General features: G+C 32.3%; 1 protein-coding gene across 1 annotated transcript; it reads right to left on the reverse strand.

Annotated features, from left to right (window-relative positions):
* Positions 1-1,540: 1,540 nt before the first annotated feature.
* Positions 1,541-13,482, reverse strand: LOC128167667 (uncharacterized). Its single transcript, XM_052833511.1, has 14 exons — positions 13,395-13,482; positions 13,050-13,190; positions 12,615-12,691; positions 6,988-7,059; positions 6,763-6,886; positions 6,366-6,503; positions 6,192-6,206; positions 5,739-5,812; positions 5,081-5,152; positions 4,766-4,883; positions 3,741-3,788; positions 3,398-3,498; positions 2,291-2,375; positions 1,541-1,891 (listed from the first exon to the last, which is right to left on the reverse strand). The coding sequence occupies exons 1-14, from the start codon at positions 13,435-13,437 to the stop codon at positions 1,635-1,637; spliced, it is 1,365 nt and encodes a 454-aa protein (XP_052689471.1). The 5' UTR covers positions 13,438-13,482; the 3' UTR covers positions 1,541-1,634.
* Positions 13,483-19,946: the final 6,464 nt, after the last annotated feature.

Below are 19,946 nucleotides of genomic sequence, written 5' to 3' on the forward strand. Positions count from 1 at the left end.
TTTATACTTCAGAGATTTATTTATTTAAACAATTTATGTAGAACTAGTACATCATATAACACTTGCATACTCAGGTTGAGTGACAAGAAAATGTTAAATGGATACATTAACAACAATTGTGATGTGGCCATCAGTTGTCGCAAAGTAACACAGAACCGATATCCCACTCTTAACTACTGACTTTAAATCTCCCAGCGGTAAACAATTAGCTGCAATTATAATAATGTAGCCCTCTCTGATTTTCCTCTAAAATCCTTTTTCCTCTTTCTCTAAACAAGCCCTTGTGGTTTACTGGAGAATGCTACAATTCCACAGGATCTCCGTAATGGTGCAAAATTAATTTTTTAATGCGGCTGACTTCGGTCTGAAAAGATCGATTTTATATTCCAATTCCTTTAAATAAAATGATTTTTTAATTCAGGTTGAACAAACTAACCGTATATAAATCAAAACCAAATAAAATACATCAGCATGTTTACCAGTCGTCTTTTTCAGCAGCCATGACAGTTCTCGCGGGATTTTATGGGATTTACGCTTGGAGTTTTGATGGGCTTGAAAACGTGAATGTCAGAGTAAATAATCGATCTAACCTCGTTATATCACTAAAACATCATTTAAGGGAATGGTATATAATGGAAAATTCATATTCACCGCGTTAATTATGTTTAGAATAGGGGAATTCCTATATTTAGTTCAAGATCCGCCAATTTTCATTGGCTGTCCCAAAACAAAACCGGTCAATGTCAGTAAACATGGCGGACAAATTCAACTTTCGTTGTTGACATACACGAAAATAACCGATGTATGGACTATACTTGATATTTTTGGATTAATTTATGCCATAGACATCTACAACGTTTGAGTTCACGTAAGAAATGCACATGTTATTGTCATTTATATACGATTTGAGACGAAATCGTTGCGGGAGTGAATGACTCCCGCACTTGCACCATTACGGAGATCCTATATGGAGTTGTAGCCCTCTCCCCCCCCCCCCCCCCCCAAAAAAAAAAATCGGGAGAGGGCTACATTATTGCAGCTAGTAAACAATGAGCGCCGACTGCCATTTCCTCTTCCTCACTCCAATTTTAACTACGCAAATGCAGTGGCGTGGGAAGCAAATTGAAAGGGTGAGATAGACTAATCCTCAGAAATCTTGACAAGCAAAAAAAAAAAACCAAAAAAACCTAATTCCCCAAATCGTGAAAATCCTAATTTAAAAAAAAGTGGTTGGAGGGCTACGCCCCCTATCCCCTCCCCCGGTCCCGACGCCTATAAAATGTATTTGCAAAATATGAATATTTGGATAACCAAAGACTAAACTATACCTACAAGTCTGATGTTCGATTATCGCATATTTCAGACACCTCTCGCAATTCGACGAAGTAGCACGTACTACACATTGTGGCAACTTTCAAACAAACCTGTTAAATGATTGTTGAATTACACACAGCGACGTTATAGTTTTTACATCTTTTTATCTCATTTTCCTTCTCAAAATTATGACCAGATTTAATACGGACAAACAGAAACGTGTATATAATATTGATGTATTTGGCTGATTTATTTTAATCACTCCGAATACACGCATATGAGTCTTGAATCAAATTGATAGCAATCACTGAATGTGAATTTTAATTGAGAATAACTTCACATATTGTTTTATAACTTTCATAGCACGATCGGCCATCTGCATAGAAATGTCCCCCATGTGCTAATTGAGAGGATGTTTCTCTACCGAAGATGAGACACTCTCCATGGTGGACTGAATTCGGATCAACGAAGAGCGAGCTCATGACGTCATGATTCGAAGACATCCAAAACCAATGAGTGTGACTGTGTTCGTGTGTCCTTATTCCGTCAGTCCAAAATGGCCCTACTAAGTTATGATCTGTAATAGAAAGTCAAAATTTAGCACAGGCGCAAGACTTAAAATAAATACTATCATAGTTTAAGTTAAGACTTTTAAACAAGAATGAGGTTGGAGGAGGGTAAGTTCAAAATTATTTTGAAAGCATTATCTCATCAACAAAATAAATGGTAATGTCTGATTGGTATTTGGTGCTCATGAATAGCCGCTTTTCAAAAGACTTTGAAATACAAGGCGCAAACTTTTATAAGATTTGAAAAGGCACGAGAAAAATGAGAACAATTTTTTAAACATAAGTGTGTTTGCAAGATGCTGCGAACATCAAAGATTTAAACGTACACTTTAGTCGCTGAAGTATTTATAAGTACGGAACAAATATTTATACCATAAATTAAAGTTTTCAGCCGTCACGTGACTTACCTTGGAGGATGTGTTGAGTCAATGCCTGTCCTTCCTCGGTAGTACTGATGATGACCGGTCTAGCACACAAATGGTGGCAGTAGTTCTGCAGTGATGGATATACCACGTGAATGACACAACAATAACAAGGTTACATGTACATGTAATACTTACTATACAAGTAATTTTAAACACTGAGCATAAAATAGTAACTTGTGGTATTTTTACGTATTGTTAAAATCTTAAAATCAAATTGCAAATGCCTGATAAAACACTAAATTATGAAGTAACTAAATGTAGTACTATTATCTACATAACAACTGTCAAAATTCTATTTTATATGTATATTGACACAGAAGAAATGCATTATAACACAGGTGGTTATGCGGTTGAAAACAGTGAATTTTTTATCTGTTGCAGACACAGTTTACAATAAGAACATACATTTTGTTTTAATAATCTCGATTCTAATAAAAATCATCGTCAATTACATTCAAATTTACGATCTCTTCAAAAACACTCTGGACACTCTGTCTTTCTTTGCTCAGATGATTAAATAGGGGTCAATAATTAAGTCATGTAACTCATGTGTTATGCTATGTACTTTAAAGATATGATTTGACAAGCCATCTGGATTAAAGAATAAATAAACTTACTAAAAAGTCGCAGCCCCCCCTTCCCAATCTTTCTATCCAATCAACATTGTTTAAAGCGGCGTTAGTCAGATGAACAAACGGGAAATGTTTGAATGTAATCAATTTTTTTTTCGCAAGGATAATGAGTTTGATTATGAAAAATATACCCCTCAAAATTATGGGTCACAAAATGGATAAGCACGTTACGCTATATTCCATGCATGTGTATTGCATCCACCATGTTCGAATGCTGACTGAATAATTAACGTCTAACCGGGAAATATGTCTCCAATCTTTCAGTGATTAGTAAAGACTTGACATCAATAGGCAAGCTGACATTCATAAAAAAACATTTTTCTATTAATTGTTTTGGATTTTTTTTTCAACTATTTATATTCTTCTTTTTTTGGGGGGGGGGGGGGGGGGGCTTTATATAGCATTAAGCTTTCTCAATACATTTCGCCTTTTTTCGTAGTATATATAGAGTACATACAGAGGCAGCATCAAAGGTGTATCTATCGTTGGTGAACAGATAGCACGAGTTATGAAGCTTGTGGAAATTATGAGGACATCGCTGAAAAGACATTGGACAGCCTGCAAAATGCAAACAAGAATAGTGAAAATTATAGACTTGAGAGAGAGAGAGAGAGAGAGAGAGAGAGAGAGAGAGAGAGAGAGAGAGAGAGAGAGAGAGAGAGAGAGAGAGAGAGAGAGAGAGAGAGAGAGAGAGAGAGAGAGAGAGAGAGAGAGAGAGAGAGAGAGAGAGAGAGAGAGAGAGAGAAAGAAAGAGAGAGAGAGAGAGAAAGAGAGAGAGAGAGAGAGAGAGAGTTTATTGCCTGGATTTGCTTCTGGATTTAATGTTGTTGTTGGCAAAGTTGTTGTTTCTGAAACGAAAAATGGCTTTTTAGCTAAATTATTTTTTTTCAGTTTTGATAATGGTATTTAATAATCGAAGTGTTACATATCTTATCACTGTCATAGATATGGTCGTTACGACATCCAATCTAATTAAAATAAGATGTTTGATCCGCTCGCTTACTCGCTACGGATTTAACATCTAATTTTAATAAGATTGTACGACACCAAAAAATAAAATCACATTTCTCATCATTAAAAGAAATTTCTGACATTTAGCCGGAAATTTATAACACATTTCTTCTTCAAAGTTGTTACTCTTACAAACAGCTAAAATTGCGAACCGAAACGAATAAAAAAAAAACCAGGTATCCCAAAAAATGTTTTTTTAAGTGCTTTGATACAAATCTTCTTTCGTAAAATTATCAATAAATGGTTGTACATGTATCTGAAAACTGGATTTACGGTATAAGTTTATTTGTGAGAAAGTAAAAAATAAATAATTATGTCGTTTTAACGAACAAGTAATTCTTTTTAACGAAATTATAAAATATTTATTATGTTTAGGAATTTTATCAAATCTCACAGCAAAGCATATCATATACTTAATCATTAAGCATTGTATTTTAGTTGCATTGCACAAAAACTCATAGTATTGGAAATATCATAGCAAAAGGTGAGTTTAAAATGAAAGCATTTAGTATTTTGACAAATATTAAGTAAATCTTTTTAACATGATATTCATCTCATCACAACGAGGTTTATTTTAAAAATATAAAAATAAGCTAATCCGGCTTTCATAATTTATAAGTATTTGATCACATAGAATTTCAATACTGCAGTATTTATCACAGCCGGTTTTGATTGCCTAGATATACATGAAGAAATAGCACATCACGCATATCTGTCCTTCCTCAATGTCTCTTTTCGCACACTGCAGAATGAAATAGGTGAGGGAGAGTCAATGACTGTTCAAAAGTGGTAATATTGTAAGGCCTTTATGTACCTGGCTCCGGTAGAGGTTGTGAGTTACAATTGGAGGTGTTGCAGCAGTAACCATCGACATGCCCAGTGGAGGAAGTGCCAGGAGTTTCCACAACCGTCAGATTTAAATGATCACAAATCTAAAATGTTTTAAATAATGCAATTGTCTCGAATTTCCAATATATTTGTAGAACATCATTCCGATTCCATCACGTTTCATTTAAGGGGAATCCGATCCATATTAGGACCTTATTTTCATTGAATCTGGGGCTGTTATGGATCGGATAACTTAAATACCGCAGGGTATGAACTAACGCTAGGATTTAAATGTGCTCACCGCTCTACTGACGCAGTCCAATTTGGCCTTCCTCTGGAATTCAGAATTTTGGGTCTCCGTTGCAATACAAACCTAAAAATAAACCTCAACAGCATTGGTTTATGTAAGACCTAACATAAAGATATAGAGGCACTGTATATATATTCATGTAACTAAAAAATAAAGGTGTATTGGTTGTTACATTGGTTCTTATTTCTTTCGGTTTGTAATCCATTTTCACTAGAAAACAGTAGAGCATGCATAGTAAGGTAAAAGACTATCATCATTAAACTTCAAAAACTCAAAACAGAAAGGTTATATAAGAGATAAGGAATTCATTGAACAGCTACAATTACAACAGTTATGATAATATATAGTTAATTTTTACTGGAAAATTGTAGATGACAAAACATTTTGAATGACCCTTACATGTAAGAGAGATATCTATAGTACATATGTTTTCTCTTTGTGAAGGACTATTTCTACTTACAATGGACACATCTATGTATGAGGCAAAAATATCAAATGCCACGTCCGAGTGAGCATGCGGGAAGTGTACATATGTAGTAGATAATGAACTAACTAACTAACTAACTAACTATATATATATATATATATATATATATATATATATATATATATATATATATATATATATATATATATATATATATCTTACCTCGGACTGTTTGCACACTTTGGTGTTGTTACATTCTTGCGCGCTGCTCACTTCCGGGCAACTGAGGCACTGCACTATGTACAGATGGAAACAGAAATGAACAGCTTGACGGGAATTTCAAACTCATTGTAATATTTTACCAAAACAAGTAATGCAAATTACTAGTACTTTTACATTTGTAAACCACGGTTACAATCACTCAGCTCAGAGAAATATATTCCTTTAACATCGCTTTACAAAGGAAATAATTAAACATACAAAAGTATGATTCATTTCAATATCTTGTCTAAAGAAAGATAATGTCTCTATTTGTTCAGTGTGCGTGAAATGTGATAATCTCTAAGATTAATGGTTCCAATATAAACCCAAAACTTTGTTTTTTGCGGAAATGATTTTTTAAAGAAAAATGAAATACATGTATTAATTTCCAAACAGAATGCATTGTGTACTTACGCGTGCCTTGTGGAACTGCAACAAAACATTATCAAACATTAAAATTTCTACCACAAACTGCTTACATTCAAGCGTATATATGTATTATGCTTTTGTCTACATTCACGATTTGGTGATTAAAATCCCACACTGTCGTTAGGATTTTAAGTTTTAAGCAGAATTATAAGTTCTAACCGCATTTCTTGCAAGTTACGGGACACATGTTGGCAAAGCAAGATATGTAACATTCTTTGGTTCCCCCAAAAGCACAGAAGTTAGCATCAATATCACGACAGAGATCCAATGGTGAGGCCACGGGCGTGGTCACTTTCTCTGAAACAATTTATTAGAAAAAATAATGTAAAAAAAGACCGAAATCTTTCTTTATTACACATGATTAAGACTTGGATGATGTTTTTAAGGCTTTTTTTTTTTGTTTTTTCCCTCAAATTTTTACATGTTTTTTTTAAGAGTTACTATCATTAATCTACCAAAAAGGCAAAAGTTTCATCTCGCAAAGTGGTTTTTTTCCCCATATTTTACATATTTTATGTGGAAACTTGGATGTTGGGAGGGGAAGCTTCATTAATACCAGTAATTGGGACAACAGTGCTGACATCCGGGTCATGCTTGTTGCAGTAGTTGTGATCGCAGCATCCGCCGTCAAACGAAATAGACCTTCTAGATTGAATGCTTCCGTATAAATTCATGCAGATCTGTTGGGATAATTTTGACAAAATTTAAATTTGCCATGTCATTTATTTATTGTTTATTGGATACATTAAATTTACCATTATAGTATACGTTGTAAACTTACGCTTTTGTCTACGCATCCTAACCGGAACTTTTCTTCCAGCGACTCGGTGAAAGTTTGCGTCACAATACAGACCTTCATACAAAATTTAGTCATTTAATGTACATATATTTTGTAAACATGCTGTCATTTTGAATTTATATGTGGCGTATTTGGAGTAAAAATTTTGACATGAGTTTTAGTAAAAATATGCATCATGCTTATAACTAGACGTTTCACAAACTCTAGGCCCGTAAAACATGTTCTTTCTTTAGTTATTTGTCTCTAAACTTTGCAACACGTCTGATGAATATTAATGTGATCGGCCATTTGTAACGCCACTGCGCATGAGTGCGGGAAAACACGATGGAAGAACAGTTTGTTTACAAATAAGAATCACGTTTTTCATGTCTTAAATTAGATAATTCTTATATCAGATGATACCCGAAGCATTATTATTCCGTTATTCATTAATGTAGAACGATATAAATTGCAAATTATGTGTAATAAAGATGAAACACGATTTTAGCGTCAACGACACGATAAAATGAGTGAGGGATGCATGTACTGGATTTACAGTCAAGTCGTACACAGACCAACTCGTATACAGGTCAACTCGTATACAAAAATTTCCGCATAAAAAAATAAAAGTAAACTAGTATACAAAAAATTCCGCATATAAAATAGGTATGCTAAACCGAAAGTCAACTCGTATACAAAAAATTCCCGTATACTTTCTATGATAAAATTTTCATCAATTTTAGTAAATAACCCCATACCTGGCTACAATAGAGTAGGACTTGTGTTACTATAGAGTCAACAAAATAATGAGGAGTATCTTAATTTGCCTTTAAGAAGTCATCCGTTTGGAGAAGCAAGAAACATCGCGCTTGTTGTTTTAACAATTAGGTCCTATTGTTTTTATGCGGAAATTTTGTATACGAGTTGACCTGTATACGAGTTGGTCTGTGTACGACTTGACCGGACACCATGTACTGAGAGTGTTTATCTATTCTTCTTATTTATTCTTTATTTAAAAATTTCTCTAAACGAAAATCCACTTGTGGTTCATAACTTATAAAGTAAAGACATGGAACACATGAAGCATTTGTGTGTATTGTATGTATTATCATTAGGAGAGGAACTTGTAAGTTGTAAGAACTTGTTTCCGATCCGTTTGTGTTACTTACACAATAAAATATGTTCAAATCACACATGAAGCACGAACGAACCTGACGAGCAAAACCCCTACAACTTCATTATAAAAACTTATTAAACTTAAGTTTAATTCGGCTTTAATTCCTATTCCATCAATCTACATGATCTCCGAAGACAATCTTCCCTTTGTTCCTATCCTTGTCAGTCGGTCTATTTTTTCTTTCTTGGCCAAATCTGTCAAACTTAACGGTATTACGGATTACGGGTATACCTATCTTTCTCTTCGTCACCATTGTTGTTGTGATAGACTGAGCGTGGTATCACGTGGCCGATTTAAGGCGGGGTTTATTCAAATGCAGAATTTATTGTGGACGCGAAAATAATTATAAAAATTATTTATTAATTTCTATATCTTTTTAACCCAATATATATAAACTGCGTAATTTATTGTGAAGATATATCTTAATTTAACATATTTAAATAAATCAACCAATCAAATTTTTTTTGCATGAAAAAATATGCCACATATACCTTTAAATGTAAAATTTCTGTTTTCTGTTAGCCGGCACATGCGATAGGCATGTTTTATTATGTAGTCTTACGAGTGAGCATCAAATGAGTGATATTCAAGAAGACAAATATATTTTTCAGCTTTCTTATCTTTTTTTTTTTTTTTTTTTTTTTTTTTTTTTTCATACTTTATTTCTATTATTACCATTCAATACAATAGTTCTACATAAAGACAAACACACCAAAAAGACAGAACACAAACTTTCACGCTCACACTCATTCTAAATGTACATTTACCACGGTTACTAAGGGGTTACTGCAGTATATGATGCATTTCAAATTTACATGTTGATATAGATATATGTATAATGCCTATTATAGCAAGTAAAAATATGGAGATGATTAAAAATAATTAAACATGAATGTTTGCAATAAGATTCTCAATAGTTTTCCACCTATTAATAAATTCATCACATCTCATTTTTATTGCAAACAACTTTTTCTCTACCAAATAATATGCCAATATTGATTTCAATAATTCACTAATATGCAGATCAGAACTTTTTCTTGATTTGTAAAAAATATATTGTTTTCTTAATAATATCAAAATATTAACAATATCATTTTTTTCTCTTGTATAGCCAAATATTACTTCACTTAATGAGAAGTTTATATCAAAATGACAATAAAAAGACAAAAAATGCTCTAATTGCACCCATAATTGTTTACTCTTATGACAATAAAAAAATAAATGTTCAATTGACTCAGGTTCTTTTGTACAAAGATTGCATTTGTTATTGCATGTGATTTTGCAATTAAATAAATATTTGTTTGTTCCTAGAATTCTATGGAATATCCTATATTCCAACCATAAAAGTTTACTATCTTTTGTACAATTAAAAAGTGCATTATACTTTGATTTCCAACTAAATGTATCATCTAACTCAAGTAAAGTTTCCCATTTATGTTCATGTTTAGCACAAAAATGGATATCTTGAATAAACACATTATACACTTCTTTGTTATTTTTTTGTAAAATATTTATAGATGCTGGTAGGAGAGGAAATTGCTTATGTGCATAATAGTTGTCATTAATATGTAGACAAATGACTTTTTTTAATCCAAGTACTGTGGTAAATGGCAGATTAACACCAAATTCATCAAGCTGGATAAACTCTCCAAGATCATTAAAAAAATCAGACAAATACATAAAGCCTTTCTTATATAGACTTTCAAAAAACAGTGATTTTTTATCAATTTTGATTTGAGGATTAAACCAGACAGGAATGTGTTGTGCATCCAATGATTTATGTACAATGTCAATGTAATCACTATATGATAATAAAGTTTCTTTCCAAAATAAGTTGTTGATACTATTTGAGAGATTTCTTGGATAATCAGATCCCAATTGCAAAAGTTTAGATATTGTACTTCTTGTAATTACGCTATAGAGAGTACTCAGTAGATTATCTTTTGATTGTAAAATTCTTCTGAACCAAGACAGTTTCAGTGATTTGATGTATGAATCTAAATGTACCATTTGGAGCCCCCCATCAGTATACTTCTGAATTAATAGTGCTCTTGATATTTTATCATTTTTTCCATTCCAAATGAATTGGAAAAAGGTTTTTTCCAGTTGTTTTAACCACTCTTTACTTGGTGTAGGCAACGTTATGAAAAGATGTGTCAGTTTAGGTAGTAATATTGACTTTATAACAGTTATCTTTCCTAAGGGGGTTAACTGCCTTTTATTCCAGTTATTAATTTCCTTGATTATCAAAGAAAGTTTATGGTCAAAATTTATTTTTGTAATATTATTTAGACTTGAGTTGAATTTAATTCCTAATACATTGAAATCCTCGTTTGTCCATTGTATTTTAAAACTAGAGCATAAAATATCCTTGTTTCCTAACTTTGACCCTATCCAAATGGCCTTGGTTTTTCCAAAGTTTGGTTTTAACCCTGAATATTTTGAAAATTGAAAGAGAAGATCTAAAGCTGATTTTAAACTTTTTTCAGTTCCATCTAAAAACATAATTGTATCATCTGCATATTGAAACAAACAGAAATCTCTTTGTATGTGTATTCCTTTGATATGTCTATTTTGTCTTATCATAATACCCATGATTTCTACACATATATTAAAAAGATATGGTGAAATAGGATCTCCTTGTCGACATCCGCGCCCAATATTGAAAAAATCTGAAAAAATTCCATTTTGAATCACACATAACTTTGCATCTGTATAAAGTGTTTTCACCCATCTAATAATATTTGGACCAAAATTGAAAAATTTAAGTGCTTTGAACATAAAAGACCATGATATTGAGTCAAAAGCTTTTTCAAAATCAATAAGTAATATCATTCCAGGAATTTGCCTTATTTTTGTTTCATTAATAATATCATAAACAAAACGGGTGTTTTCTCCGATAAACCTACCCTTTAAAAAACCCTTTTGATTTTCATTTATAATGTAGTCTAGTACTTGTTTTAGTCTGTTTGCGTTACATGCTGATATTAGTTTATAAGATACATTTAAAAGTGATATTGGTCTCCAATTTTTTAAATATTCTCTACATTTATCTTCTTTTGGCAAGATAGATATTATTCCTAGTTTCTGAGTTGTTGATAGTAGTCCCTTTTCAAAGCCTTCATTAGCTGACATTAACCAGAAGTGGCATATATCTTTCCAGAAAAATTTAAAAAATTCGGCGGTAAAGCCATCTGAACCTGGTGATTTATCGTTTTTCATTTTTTTTAGAGCTTCTAAGGCTTCTGAATAGGTTATTTTTCCTTCTAGTTTTTCACACATATTACTATCAAGTATGTTTACCAAGCTTTTATCTATAATTTCTTCTATATCAACATCATTCAAGTCATTATCTTTATTGCTATATAAGGTTTGATAGAAGTATTTAATTTCATTAAGTATTTCTTGTTGATTTGTGATTAGAACTCCACTGTCATTGGCAATTTTGGATATTGTTTTATTTATATAATTTCGTTTTTCAAGAGCAAGGAAATATTTTGTAGGCTTTTCGCCCTCTTCAATCCATTTAGCACGAGCTCTTACCATTAAACCTTTCATGTGTTCTTTTCTGATTAATTCTAACTCATTTTGCAAAAGAATAAGTTCATCATTATTAGTTTCATATTCATTATTTCTTATAGTATTCATCTTTTCTTCTATTTCTTTTTGCATATTTACTCTATTTCTTTTTTTTCTCGAGCTGTACTCAATTGTATATCCTCTAATATGGAGTAAGATCTGCTCAAAGAAGGACTGGTAATCAATAGTTAGAGATAACAGGGCATCAGGTATTTGTTCTATAGCTTCTAGTGAGTCTGATTTTTCTGCATACTGATGTTTTAGAGAAACTATAACTTTTTTCACCCCAACTACATATTCTTTATCTTTCAACAGAGAATTATTAAATTTCCAAAATCCCTTCCCTCTGACAAAATGTGAGAAAACAATATCAATAAGTACAATAGAGTGGTCTGACCTATACCCTATATCTATTTTTGCTTTATGTACAAAATTTAACAAATGTGAAGAGACCAAAAAAAAATCTATTCTGCTTTTTTTATTGGATGGACCAAACCATGTATACTGTTTTTTATCTTCGTGCAAGCTTCTCCATGGGTCTTTTAAGTTAAGTTTTTCTATTAATTCTAAAACTATTTTCCTTGCTTTTGGATTTCCTATTAGTTTGTAGTTATAATAATCTAGAGATGTTTCTTGAACTAAATTAAAATCTCCACCTATAACAACAAAGTCTCCATAAAAGTTTTCAACCTTACTTTGAATATTTTCATAAAAATCAGGTGAGTCACGATTAGTTTGATTAGCTTTCTTATCTTAGATAAAAAAAAAATAATTCAAAAACATAATTTTTTTTAATGTAGCGCTATAAGATACCGATTAGATCAATCACGTTTTTTTAATAAGGAAGAGAAAGACACACTGTAAAGTGTTATACCTGATTTAGTTGACAGACGGTCTTGTTGTGACATTCTTCCGGTCTGTCCACGGCGTCACAATGGTAGCACTTTCTCCCTGTGGAACAATTTTAGAATAAGCTTGGAACTAATTGTTAATATGATTGAAAATTATACTGGGGTTTCTGCCTCTAGAAAAAAAATACTTGTATAAACAAATTCTCGAATTTGTCATATTTTGTTATATCGAGGATATTTCCTTTTTGAATTATACCATGCACGTATGTCATATACAATATATATATATATATATATATATACATGTACCTCCCTGAACACAATTTATTATCTAAAATTTGATGTAATACATGTACATGTACCCCATCTTTGTTCCAATTAATTGTTTTCTTATTATCTAACTTGATGCTATACTATTATTTACTAAACCATTAGTCGTTTTAATTGGCAGAACTCACGGCAAGTGTTGCAGAAGCCGGGACATAGTACGTTGGCCACGCAGTCGTGTTCACACATCTCGGGGGTTAGAAGGGAACACTTGAGAAAGGGGTTGTCAGTACACGATGTGGCAGTTGTGAGAGAAACCCCTCTAATGTCCACTGTAAACATACACCAATAGTCCACAGAATGACGTGACTGATTATGTTAAGACAGTTACATATGACTGTGAGTATTAAACAGGCATCTTTGAACTTTTAACTGTATCTCTGAGTCTAATGTTTGTTTTCTCGATACTGTAACACTGTTTGTTTTTATCTTTAAGATGATTTTGTTCTCGGTGGGGAAGATATATGAAGACATACCTATCCATGCTGAAATTACGAGGGCTACAACAAAGGACGCCATTGTTCCAGGTCCTTATCAGGACAATGTGAATCCTAGAGGTTATATATGTCACATCGTACACAGCCAATTGTGTCTAACGTGAATTGTATGTGAAGATAACATACACGCGAAATTCACGTGAAAATGTGTTCTCGCAAAAACTATCGTGTTTCTTTTTTACCAAAAAGCACACACCATGCATCTCGAGTTAATTAATTATAGAAGGAATAAGGAATCATTCTTTGAGAATTATGAGGTGATAATTTTGGTCGGGGCGTGATCAAATCCAATAAAGCTCGAAGGGCCTTATGATAGATTTATATAATTTCTAGCCATCGTACGATTAAATATTTAAATATAAATAAGCAAACCCCGCTGGCGCCTCAATTTGGCGTCATTTGTATTATGGGTTATATAGTACAAAATCGATACGTGGTGTTATCACAGGCAAAGACACTGGAAAATGTAAATATACCTATTTAAAGTTTGAGGTCCATAAAACAAAGCTCTTTGTCGAGTTTTACATAAATGAATTTCACTGATGGTACACTCGGGTGCAATATAGTCATTAACACTGTGCCGTGTAGCAACCTCTAATGATACAACGTCCACTAATGATATAAGGTTGCATTAGAGGTCAGGATGTTGACCACTAATGATATAATTTTATCATTAGCGAACAACCTTACCGTCCGCTAATGATATAATTTCAGATTTATATCATTAGCGGTCAAAAATCGTAACCTCTAATGATATGGAAAAAAATGAGAAATAAGTTATACCTTGACCACTAATGATACACATTTTCAGTGGATTGATTTGAGAATATCAATTAAAGTTGGTTGAATTAAAACTACTTAAACAATAGGGATCATGTCGTTGTAACAAATAATATTAACCCGTGTTAAAAATTGACCCGTGTTTCATTTTTCAACATTAATTATTGATTGGGGAGGGGATGGGGGGGGGGGGGGGCTTTTCTAACGTTTAAAACTAAGACCAAAAGTCGTGAAATGTATGACCGGATTTCATTTTTCAACGTTGATTATTGATTTTGGATGGGGGGGGGGGCTTTTCTAACGTTTAATTAACTCAGATCAAACGTCGTGAAATTTATACCCGGGGTCATTTTTCAACAGCTTAAAAAAGTTTTTTTTCTTATCTCTGATGACATCACACGTTGAAAATTGACCAACTACAGATTTTTGAACTGTGAAATGGAACTTGCTCTACGCAGTTATTATGTATCTGATAAAAAATTTCATCTCCATATTTTAATTCCTAATATTGTCCGATATTCATGCCGATATGAATTTTTGTTTCTGTTTTTTGTTTTTTTTATTTTCCCGATAGCAACAGTTTGTTATTAAGACTAAGAACTCTGTCTCTTGTTGTTAAACTGTGTAGATAGAGCTAAAAGGAATATATGCCAAACAACATCGTCTCAAGCCATGGTCCGGAGTCCGTTTATATATACCTCTCCCAATCATGATCGTTCATAAGGGCCGTGGTTTGCTCAGATTATCAAACCAATACCGGCCGTTTATGTAATATTTCCGGTATATCGCTTTAACTTTAATTTGAGAAGTCATGATAATTAACTAACAAAACAATAATGAACAGTTCTCATATTTTTATCAGACAAGTCGCGATCAGTGATTATTTAATTAATTCAACTTAACAATAACTTTTCTTAAACTTGCAAGATTAACAATATTAAATAATGAATAATAAGCTACTGATCTTGACTTGACAGAAAAAAACATTGTGTTCAATACAGATACAAACACTACACAGAAACTTTTTCGCGGGTGTGTTTAGGGAGTATTGGACATTTATGACGCATTCGCCGGCGTAACGAAGAATCTTGACCCGGGTTGAAATTTGACCAGGCTGAAGCTAGCAGCCACTAACAGCAGCCACTAAGCCCGTACAAGCTAGCATCCAATAAGGAAATTCATCAAAGTACTGAGAGTATTCGAACAGAAAACTATATTTTACTTAATTATCGAGATTTTTTAATTAATATCAAAATGATTAATGCTAAATAATTTGTACGAGCATTGACGACTTCCGAAGCAGTAAAACTCGCCTGGATAAGAGTTATAAAGCGTCTTTGTTGGATAGAAATGAAATACGTCTATACGGGTCATAAGTTATGAAAATAATGTTATCCTAAGTGTAGTCTTATTGATACAAATGGAAAACTATATGCATCGTATAAAGTGATATGCAAACGTATTATGATATAAAAGACATTATAAAGTAAATTAAAAAGCATAAAACAATACAAATACATTAAAATCCCCAAGCCAATCCAGTTTGGCAAGACAATTTGTTTACAACGAAGTTGAACATGTGCGTATTAAAAAATTTATCCTCGGGCCTTTTCACTCCGACGTAAACAACATCAATCGAAAACTAAAAAGACATCGTATTATTACGAATATGAGATAATAGAACACCCAGCATTGTGATCTTATTCTCATAAAAAATTATCATTTGTCGCAGTCAAAAACGGCCAAAAAATCATCAGGTGAAATTGGGATTATTAATTCAGCCATCTTTAATTAATATTCCTTGTTGTTCTAATATATAATTAACAAACCCACATATTCAACTTAACAATAGATTAGTGATTCAAATGTGCTACAGACCACAATAGCAAATAGTCTTATGAATTGGACCTTTTTTATGCTAATAAAATCCCGCTAAAAGTTTAACAATTAATTTTTTAATATCGTAAAATTTCTTCAAACTTTCTTCAACTAAAAATATTTAGCACAACTCCTTTTTTATTAATGATCATCAATTTGGATCTTCAAGTAAACAGACGACGTCATAAATTGTATGTATTTTGTCTGTATGCGACTATTTCAGTTCAAGTAAAAAGGCAAAATATTAGGGGCAATGTCAGAATGGTGTATTTTACAATAAAGGACTATATATGATCAAATAACTGCCCCCCTCCCAATTTTAACCAATTTTTTTGTAGTATCGTATCAAAATCAAATCTTTATCCAACGTTATACAGAGGTTGTCTAACATATTAGACTTAACATTAGTCACCATTGTCCCTGACCTGTCTATCTATGACGTCACTTAAGCAATTTTTTTCCAAATGTAAATATCGTCATTTTTCCTTAAAACTTTGCCTTTGTAAGTATAGAGCACAAGTGTACTCAAATACGATTTCACATTTCGAATATATATATATATATATATATATATATATATATATATATATATATATATATATATATATATAAAATATTATATCAAATTATATCGTATTATATCATTAAAGGTTGCAAATCCATCCACTTATACAATTGAAAATGTATGCAAATGTGTATCATTAGTGGTCAATATAGTACTTATTTCTCTTTTTTTTTCCATATCATTAGAGGTTACGATTTTTGACCGCTAACGATATAAATCTGAAATTATATCATTAGCGGACGGTTAGGTTGTTCGTTAATGATAAAGTTATATCATTAGTGGTCAACATTCTGACCACTAATGCAACATTATATCATTAGTGGACGTTGTATCATTAGAGGTTGCTACAGTGCCGAATAATTATGCTAGTGCCAAGGTGGCATTTTTCCACCCGCTTAAGATGCAGTTTCAAAATCAGAAAGTTCTTTTTTGTTTTTGCTTACAATTGTTGACGCTGTTTTAAATAAAATATGTACCCCTAGATTAAGTCCGACAAGTGTCGTTGCGTTTAATGCATTCATATCAGATAACTATGAGTATATTCCGTCTTCATCAAACTAGAGTCAAACTGCTCACAGTCCAAGCTCTTGTTAAACGGCTCTATATGAACAATTTGGTAAATGATCATAAAGTACAAAAAAAAAATGATTTGAATATGAGAAATGATTGAACGATATTTTCTTTACAAAGTTAAATTTTCAAAACCCAATAAAAAGGTACATGTATATCAGATAAACATTTGCGTTTTTCATTTCAAGTTTACTTTTATTATTAAATATAATTTTTCAAAAAATCTATTTAGAATACGACGAGTAAAACAGGTGCGCTAAACGTCAATAAGTCGATTTGACGCGAAAAGCCCCGCATTGTATTATAACATCATAAATTTCGTAACGTCATATACCGTTGACGTTACATATTTGGCAATTCAAGCATTTACGTTGGCACTTATATAATCGGTCAATTTGCCACAACTTTAGGTTGATTCTTATGACAATATATAGTGTTGTGATTGTTTACATTGCGTTTTAAAGATTGCGGCGGATTTTTAAAAATATATTTACCCACTTGTAGTTACAGTTCCTACTATTGAATTAGGATTTTTGTTCCACAGTACGTTGTCCTCTTTTAAACAGTTTCATGTGATTTTAGCGTTAAAGTTTTTATCCATTATTGATAATGTTTAAAATTCCACGCATATTCCCATAAAAGAACTGCATGTATATATAATAAGAGTTAAATACCCCCATAATTCGCCATTTTTTAAGTGTTTTGTGTACAAAAAAAATATTTTTTAGATGAGTTGATATAAAATATATTTTTCATCTATTTATATGATTTATTTGCACTCACTGGCAGTATATGACGTCAGAAGTGACGCCATTTCTATAATTCAGTCAAAATCAGCCAAAATTTGACATTTTTCTTATCTATTTACGAATGGGAAATAAAGAGCGAATGCTTGAACAAGGAACATTTTTTTGTCACTTATTAGTCTTGGCTAGATACATCTCTTATTAAAATATTTTGTTTGTTCAAGCATGCGCTCTATGTTTTCGGAAGGAAAAATTGCTTGAAAACAAGCTGTTTTACGCTAAAAATGCAAAAATGGCGGGAAACTCAAAGGGTTGTCTTTACAATGTCATATTAAATGAATATTATGTAAACACATCACATACATATCTGTAGTAAGAAAATTTTAGTATAATGATGATGTTCATTTTAGAGGGTCATTTTAGGCCCATATCATATATAGTCCTTTTCAATATACAGTGTACATAGAGGATATCTATATTGTGTGATTTTATATTTGCTTTATCCAACGAGTTGAAATGGTGTATATATTCGCGAGGCTTGCCGAGCGAATATAACCATTTCAACGAGTTGGATAAAGCAAATATAAAATCACACAATTATAGATGTTCTATTTATCTCATACAATTTGATTTATATTATGAAGCTTTTGAGACAGTCCCTTGTGTGACTCAAATTGGATTTTTTTTTTCAAAGATTAAAAACGATGATGCAACGTTGTGTTATGCGGCTATTGTGACCTTGCGCAATACAATTTAGTACGTCATTCCTGAGATAAATCTAACTGTTTTAATGTAAAGTTTCACTGAAATAAACCTTAAAATAATTTTTTAGCTCTAGATAATTTTTCTTAGAGCTTATTCACTTGATTAAATGGAAATTCCGATTAGAAGACTTGAATAATCAGTTTTGTTTACATACACAAAGTTGCGAATGCTCGTTAGTTTGAATTGACTCGAACGAGGAACAGTTGTTGATGCATGATGTTTTATAAAACAAACACTAGGCTAGCCTTATGATTCAAGAATAAGGATGCTTACTGGTGGTGGAATAAAAGTCTTATGAAACATTATTTCGGTAAGTTCTTGTATATAAACACAACCAGAGCGCTCTGTTTTCATCGCATCGTCAGGATGAACTCGATCCATGACAGTTAACGTAATTTGTAACTGTGTTAGTTTTATAAACTTCACAAAGCAAATTGAAAGTTGGAAGTGGGCTAAATTTATCAAAAATCTTGACAAACAAGAAAAAGGGTATTGTGGTTACGGTTTTGAATATCTTTGCAAAAAAGGTAGGGGGGGCTAACCTCCCCCCCCCAACCTCACAATAGCCCCCCGGTTCCGACGCCTGTGCTACGCAGTTATGTGTTTTCCTTCATATTTGTAACTTTGACAAAATCAATTTTATATTAATTTTTGTAGTAGATATAGTTATGTTGAAAGTACTAGCAAATTTTCGAAAATAGGTCACTGAAGCGTTGAAGCGAGGGGCTGTGTCAAAAGTAGTTCCGACCGGAAGTATTTGATATAGCATCACCCGTGTGATACAGCAAAGGTTTATCACACGGGTAATATACACCACACGTATGAGATAAATCTTAATCTTAAAAATCTTATAATTAAAAAATAAAATTCAACAAATAAATTAGTGTGTTTGGTTATCTCAAATTACACATCAAAATATTATACTCTGTTCCAAGTTTTTGCTTCCACCACTTTTTGCTTGATATTTCGATAATCATAATTACCTTTGTTCTTAAACAACGTTCATCCACTAATATGAAAAATATGAAAATATGAAAAATGTCCAGATTATCTGTTTTAAAACGCCCCCTGTACCGCTTCAAGTTTCAATACACATCCAAAAACAGAAAGTCTAAGGGGATTTTGCATTGCATCAGCCATTTATAAGCCCGGATGATAACGTTGAAAAATTGGTATCCTGAGTACTTCCGAATGGAGAAAAGATGTAAACATTTCCCATTATAAATC

Source organism: Crassostrea angulata, chromosome 10 (assembly GCF_025612915.1).
Source record: "Crassostrea angulata isolate pt1a10 chromosome 10, ASM2561291v2, whole genome shotgun sequence".
Taxonomy (NCBI): Eukaryota; Metazoa; Mollusca; class Bivalvia; order Ostreida; family Ostreidae; genus Magallana; species Magallana angulata.